Raw genomic sequence first — 7,710 nt, forward strand, 5'->3', positions numbered from 1 at the left:
AAGAGCCATAATGTGTTGCAGATTGGAAGGTCTCAAAGCTGATAATGAGCTGTTAATAAGCGTTATCCCGGTTTTTCCCCTGGAAGTGGGCGGGTAACAGACATTTTCTGCAGGATGAGGCTGCAGCCACATCCTGATGGAGATGAGGGGCTGAATCATGTCCTGATGTCTCAGGGTCAGGGGGTGGGAACTCGGTGAGGAGCTTCAAGAACATCTTTCGCTGGGGCCAGTTGTGGATTCCCCATGAGATCCCCCACACCTGTGTGCTCCATCCCTTCTCTCCCTGTCCCCTCTTGCCCACATGTGTCGGGAAGCTGTGACCCTCCCCCTGTGACTGACACCATCTGTTTGCCCAGCAGAGAAACATCACCAGCTGGAGATCCTGGGGCTGCCCAGGCTGTGATTTGTCCGGATAATGGCCCTTTCCAATCTGTCCAGTTTCCTGGATGATGCCGATAACTACAGTGACTACCAGGATTACATCTACGAGGACGTGAGCAGCGTGTGGGTAGACCCGTCCCACGACCCGAAGGACATCGCGAGGATCCTCTCCGTCATCATCTACACCGTGTCCTGCGTGCTGGGCATCCTGGGCAACGGCCTCGTCATCGCCATCATCACCCTGAAGATGAAGAAGTCGGTCAACGCCGTCTGGTTCCTCAACTTGGCCGTGGCCGACTTCCTCTTCAACATCTTCCTGCCCATAAACATCGCCTACACGGCCATGCGCTACAACTGGATCTTCGGCACGGTCATGTGCAAGCTCAACTCCTTCCTCCTCATCCTCAACATGTACACCAGCGTCCTGCTGCTCACCACCATCAGCTTCGACCGCTACGTCTCGGTGGTTTTCCCCGTCTGGTCCCAAAACCACCGCTCGACCAACCTGGCCTATTTGGTGTGTTTGGTCATCTGGACCATCGGCATCATCATGAGCTGCCCCTCCCTTGTCTTCCGAGACACGGCGCAAACCCGAAATTCCGTGATTTGTTTCAGCAACTTCTCCCTCTCCAGGAACAAGTCCTACCAAGCCGTGGCACTGATGAGGCACCGCACGGTGAACATCACCAGGTTCCTCGGCGGGTACATCCTCCCCATAACCATCATCACTTTCTGCTACGTCGCCATCGTCTTCAACCTGCGTCGGAACCGCCTGGCCAAGTCCAAAAAGCCCTTCAAGATCATCGTCACCATTATAGTCACCTTCTTCCTCTGCTGGAGTCCCTACCACCTGCTGAACCTGCTGGAGACAGAGCCAGGCATGGTCCCGCCCTCCGTGTTTGAGGTCGGCATCCCCATCACCACGGCCCTCGCCGCCTCCAACAGCTGCATGAACCCCGTGCTCTACGTCTTCATGGGCCAGGACTTCAAGAAGTTTAAGGTCACCATCCTTTCCAGACTGGTGAACGCCCTCAGTGAGGAGACAGGCCACTCCAGCATCGTTCACAGGAGCTTCTCCAAGATCTCTTCCATGACGGAGAAGGAGACAACAGTGCTCTAAATTCAACCTGGTGCCTTGAGGGGGGACATAGTCCTCTGGTGCTGGCCATGCCCTCCACTGGGATGGTGGCCACCGTTGTGGTGGTCCCTGGTGTGGGACCAGCATGGTCCAACGCTGTCCTATAGTCTACTCCTTGACTGGTGTTGCTGCCTGGGGGCTGGCAGGGATTGGACACCACCACTATGTGCACGTGGAGGAGACACAACCACCCTTAATCTTGGTGATTGCAAAGATTGTTGCACCAAACTATTTAAGGAAACACTTCAGGGTGTTCCTGTCAACCTTTGCACTGTCTGACCTGGGAAGAGCATTCCTGGTCTTTCCAGAGACATTGTGGTGGGGTGGGGTGGGGGATGTGTCTGGGAAGGCACCCCCGAGATGGGTGCTAGGTGGGCACCACCACAGGTGATACCTGCTATGGCCAAACTGGGGACACCCCTCTTCTCTCCTATGTCTCTGTTTGGCTACTCGTGTTAAATCCTGAGGTATTTTGGTACAAGTGCAACATGTTTGTAACTGTTGGGAGCACTTTGCACCCTGAGAGGTCCTGGGAAGTGTCCTCATACCGGCTTTGAATATCCCACCTCGATGAACTGGGAAGTCTTAAATGTCTTCTAAGTGATCCAGACTGGGGGATGGGGACAGGGCTCATGCACATGGTCACTTATGTGAAAAACTGAGAGAAAAAAGAGGGAAAGATCAATTTGAAATGTGTTTTGAGCAACGCTCCCTTTGATGGGAACATTCCACACGGTACATTTTGCAGAGTGATCTGATGTTTGGGACCAGGAGTCCCAGTTATTCCTTACAAAGGGCCTGAGTGGCACCAGGGAATCAGTCCAGGGGCTGGGAATGAGCTCCTGGACAGGACCTGCTGTCCTCTCAGGCATCAGGTGACCATTGATGGCAGCTCCCTGGTGGGACTGATTTGTCCTATGGGATGATTTTCTCTCTTCCAACCAGGCAGCAAACCCATCCTGGGAGACCCTGGGAGTCTTGTGGGAGACTCTGCCGCCACACACCAATCTCCGAGGTGAAGGGTGGGCTGAGCCACTGCCTCCATCCAATTTCACACACACTTAATCTGGGAGCTCCTTCTCCATTAGGGCTTGACCACGACACCTCTGTCACGCTTATTTATGTGCTGGTTTCTCTGTGTCTCTCACAGCCTCTCATTCCAGGGAAAGTGAGGAGCCCTGGAGCTGGGTTTGGGCAGCACCAGTGGCACCAGGGACATTTCAGGAGGTCCCCACAGGAGCTTTGTGTGGGGATTGACACGCTGGCAATTGAGAGTCTGCTCACAGGTGCCCACGAAGGCTGAGATATTTATTTCTTGAAAATCAGAAAATGGAAAAAAAACATGAAGAGGTAGCTCCCAGGCAGATGCAGAGAGCTATTTACGGGCTCCTGGTGGCAGCAGTTTGTGCCAGACAGGCACAAACCGAACCACAAAGCCCCGGTAATTGAGCTGCCTCCCTGAGCTGCGGGAATGCCACGGATCAGAGCGGATGCTGCAGCGGGAGCTGGATTTCAGAGGGATTATCGGGCGTCCCCTCCACCCTGGCACTGCCTCCCTGCTCTACCTTGATCTGCATAACCTCGTTAGAGTGATGGGGAGAGTGGAACAGCCACGCCACGGCAGCTGGATCCATCCTTCCCTGGGATGAGGCTGCCTGCAGCATCCCTGCCCTGGGACAGGGATCCCGATGGATCCGGTGTGTTTGGCTGCGGTTTTGGTGCTGCTGACAATGTGAGTTGTGCTGGGGCAAGTTTGTCCCCCAAGCCAGGGCAGGGAGGTGACCTCCTCCTTCCCATCACTGTGGATCCAGTCTGCTAAAAGTGGGAGATTTATCCTGAAAGTTAAAGGGTGTCCAGCCTGAGCCCTGAAGGGAAATGCAGCAGGGGATGAGGTTTATGAAGGAAAGTAGTGGGAAATTAATGGGAAATTAGTGACTTCAACTACTGGGTACTGCTCTCATTACATAGGGGGCTGTAGGACAGGCAACACCTGGCTCCAGGTGCCTCCATATCTCCTGGGAGCTGGGAATTAGCTGCTTCCCCAGGGAGAAGTGCCACATTCTTGGGCTGTACCGTCCAGTGGCCAAGCCCAGGGCTACTCCCAGCCCAAATCCACATGTTTTTCCCCCTAAAACCAATGCACAACCCATAACCGTGGCAGATGCTGGAGCAGGGATGCTCCTCACTAATTTTGGTGGCTGGGTTTTGCAAGCCCATCTATTATTTCTGCAAACAGCTTTCCAAAAAAACCAGTGACTTGGTACTTAACCCGGGGTTAAATCATCACTATAATGACAACTTGGGAATCCCAAGTTTCCCAAATGTTTGAGTTCATCCTTGTAGCTGTTTACTTATTTAATAAAAAAACCTGTTTTCCATACAAATATCCCTGGTATGTGCTGAAGCCCATTACATGGAGTGGGAAGGATCCCAGAGTTTTTCACGGAGCAGTCACTTCCCAGTGTGTATTCTTGATCCTTGCTGTTGAATTTGGAATTGTCAAAGTGGTCAGGAGCAGAGGGGTTGCAGGGTGAGTGATCGAGATGGGAGCATGGTGCTCTGAGCCTCTTGGATAGGAAATGTCCCAAAGATGTTCTCCGGGGAATTCCCACTTTAATTTGTCCCTGAAAAGACCAAATGGCTCTTTAAGGGGAAAAATGTATCTGTGTGTAAAAGTCAGCTGGAAGAGAATCATTTTCCATTGTCCATGTGTTGGATCACATCCAGAAAACACTCTGTTATTCCAAATTGAACCTGGAATTATTAATGCCAGTGCTGAGTTGGTCCCTGGGTGGGATCTGTCTGTGGGATCTCCCTCCATCCCTCCCAGCAGGGGCTGCTTCCCCATCACCTCCTGCACCCCAGAACCCCCAACCCTCACCCCCCCCAACCTTGAGGCTATTTTGGAGGAACAGGGAGGGAAAAATCCACTGAATTTTTACAGCTGGACCCTGTAATCTGCCAGCTTTTGAACAAGCCAGGAAATAATGACAAATCCCCAGGGAATATCAGTGATTCCTGTTCTCCTGTCACCCACTAATCACAGCAAAAAGATCACACAGGGAGCATTAAAAATGTGTATTTTTATATATATATATAATAGAAACAGGATAAACATATTCCTCCTAAAACTCCAGCAGCTCGAGCCTCTTCAGCCAGGTTTTTCTTGCCATTTTGGCAGAGTGGCAAAGAAAAGCAGGTCAGTATTATCCCAGTTCCTCTGATATTGCCTAAATGCTGCAGGAACAGGAATGTCACAGGGTGCTGGAGATGTATCCTGTCAGATGCATCATTTGGGGTTTTTTTTTGCAGTGCTGGATATTTTGTCCATGGAGGGGAGGGGGCTCAGGCTGCCCTGCTGGTGAGGGGAAGGTCCAAGATATTGAAATGAGGATCCTTGGATGCATCCCAGTGATCCTGGTCCCCCTGGGCTGCTGAGATGGAGACGTCCTTCGCTATGAATTAATGAAGTCCTCTATGAATTAACGACGTGCTCTTGATTAATGACAGCAGGAGGTTAATGACCAGCTGCAGGGGGATGTGCACAAACTGGAATTAGCATCCAGGGAAGGGGCTCAGTGGGAGCTGCAGCTCCAGGGCTGGTGTCCCAGCTCTGTGCTTGCCCTTTTAGGGCAGAAATTGGTGAAATTGGTAGTTAGGGGTGCAGAGAGGTTTAGCATCTCAGAGTTTAGGGATGAGTGGGGTGCAGAGCCACCACCAGCCCTGTTAAACCTGCAATTCAGGCAGTCCTGGTGATCATGAGCTTAGGGTAGGTCAGGGTTTGTGAGGGAAGAGCAGCAGGTTTCGGAGCTGGGACACCAACCCCTCATCCCAAGCCCTGGAACCCATACCTCCAGCCCAGGACCCCCATCCCCAGCCCTGGAACATCCCAAGAACCCCTGACCCTCAGTCCAGAACCAACAGTTCACAACCCTGTGACCTCCCCCATCCCCAACCCCCAGATCCTGTTCCCAGCCATCCCACCCCTCCCTACCCCATGATCCCATCGTGCTGAGGGGCTCAGCACCCCCAGACCCCGATGCTGTTGCAGCCCACCAGGAGCCTCACCCAGCACATCCCAAACCTACCTCATGCCTCTCCATGCCCTCTTCTCACCCTCCTTTAACCTGAGGCTGGGTCTCATTCCACGTGAGAAATGACTCTGGAATACTCCAATCCCATTTCTGTGGAGCGCATTACCGGCCTTAATGACGGCTCTTTTTCACTTGCCTGTCGTGGCACTGAAATAAAGCCGTGCTTTCCCTCACCCATAAATCACTCCTTTATTTGGAGCTGGAATTAAATTAAAAATAATAATAAAAAAAGGAATAAACAAGTTACCCTCTCCCTTTCCTCTGAGCCAGGCAGGTTGGAGCCATGTTTAAATTATCTCTGGTGTGTTCATGCAGATTGTCAGCTGTAAATTTGGGGGAAAATAGCAAAGCTGATAAATAAACATGTTGGGTTCGTCAGGGATGGATTTTGCTGCCCTCAGATTTATGACACATCTCCCTGTTAAAGGGGCTTTTGTGACAGTGCTGCTGGGTGGTGCTGCTGAGAGGGGTGATTTCCCTCTCATTTAAACACAGCAGGAACTTCATGGGATTTAATTTGGGAAGCTTCTACCCGAGCTGCTCTGAGCCCCCCGGCATCACTGGGGTCGTTGCCCAGAACCCCCTGGATTGACCCCAAAGGGGCTCCCACTACCTTTGATGAGGGAGGGAGCCCCATCCTGAGCTGCTCTGGGCATCATCTCCAGAATCATCTCTTGCACCACAGGGACCACAGAGCATAACAGCCCCCCCTCCCCCCCCGGGAATTGGGGGAATATCAGGTGATTTTGGTGCAGCCGCTGTTGCAGGGGCCGCTGAGCACAAAACCCACACAGAACTGGGGGAAATGCGGGTGGTTTTGGTGCAGCCGCCGCCGTTGCCACAGCAACCGCTGAGAAACCCATCCAGCCCAGGAGGGAGGATGCTGCAGCCTCCGCCAGCGCAGGACCGGGAGGCAGGAAAACACTCCCAGGGACGAGAGATTGATGAAAATAAATGAATTTCAGTACAGGAATCCAGGGAGGGGGGCAGTTCAGGATCCCCCCCAGCCCCACGTGGGATCGGGCGAGGTGGCTTTGCCCACCCAGGGACTGCTGAGGGCTCGCCGGGGCTGAGTCAAGCGGAAAGATTCCCACCTTTTCCAATCCTCATGGAAAGGCTGAGTGTTGCCTTCCCCGGGTTAATGGCATTACAGAGGCAGCCGAGCAGGGAGGCTATTAAATGTCAAGAGCTCTGCACAGGAAGATGATGCAGGAAGGATGGTTGGCTCCTCTTTCCAGGGGGAATAGAGATTTTATTAGTGCGTGCCAGTCCCACGTGGTAAAAATATAACCCGGCATTTAATAAATAAATAAAAGTAAATGAGAGCATGAAGCTTGGGCTCTGTGCGTGCAGGGACAGCAGCTCCTGGCAGGAGGGAGAAGCTGCTCCTGCATCAGTGGGATGGAGGGGAAGGAGGGACCCCACCTCTCATCCAGAGGTGCAACCAGATGTGCAGTACATGTTGACAGGGACCTAATGACTTCCAAGTGCTCCATTTCAGTGCAAATTAAATTTAAAAAAAAAAAAAAAAAACAAAAAAAGCAATTGCGGTGCAATAAAGGCAGGGAGGGGGGAAAAAAGATGGGAATTGAATCTGCTGGTGCTCAGGGAGCTCCCTCGGTCCTTTTGCCGTGGGTTGGGAAGGGGTTTATGGGGGCCTCGGGGCAGATGTGGGGTCCCCCTCCCCACACTCCACCCTTCCTCTGACAAGCTGCAGCCCAGGCTCTGAGCACGCTGGCTGCACGCAATGTCAGCTCTTAATTGTTTTATCTCCGAGATTAATTGGCTTTTGGGGTTTAATTATTTCCGAGGGGCGGAAGGGAACGCTGCCCCTTTGGCAGCCGCGGCCTGTCAGAACAAATCACGCCTGACGTGTGTCTTCATCACCGCACACCCAGTGCTGCCGTAAAAAAAGGGATTTCACCAACTCCTGATCAGAAATAAGGAATAAATCGCACTGAACCTGCTCTTGCTCCAGTGCTGAGGAAGGTTGGGAGGCACCAGGAATAAAGCCTGCAGTGAATCTCCCCACGGACCCCAATAAACTCGTGTTGAAGGACACTGTAAAGGTACTAAAGCTCCCAAGAAGGAGCCCCT

The 7,710-nt window shown here is 52.5% G+C and overlaps 1 protein-coding gene across 7 annotated transcripts in view; it reads left to right on the forward strand.

Annotated features, from left to right (window-relative positions):
- CMKLR1 (chemerin chemokine-like receptor 1) overlaps positions 1-7,143 on the forward strand; it is a 91,401-nt gene extending 84,258 nt beyond the window's left edge. For all 7 annotated transcript variants that reach the window (XM_050318612.1, XM_050318615.1, XM_050318610.1 and 4 more), the window contains one exon: positions 357-7,143. In XM_050318612.1, coding sequence (XP_050174569.1) covers positions 416-1,501 — 1,086 coding nt within the window. In that variant the 5' untranslated portion in view covers positions 357-415 and the 3' untranslated portion in view covers positions 1,502-7,143. The remainder of the gene's footprint in view (positions 1-356) is intronic.
- Positions 7,144-7,710: the final 567 nt, after the last annotated feature.

Source organism: Myiozetetes cayanensis, unplaced genomic scaffold (genome assembly GCF_022539395.1).
Source record: "Myiozetetes cayanensis isolate MyiCay16 unplaced genomic scaffold, myiCay2020 scf21, whole genome shotgun sequence".
Taxonomy (NCBI): domain Eukaryota; kingdom Metazoa; phylum Chordata; class Aves; order Passeriformes; family Tyrannidae; genus Myiozetetes; species Myiozetetes cayanensis.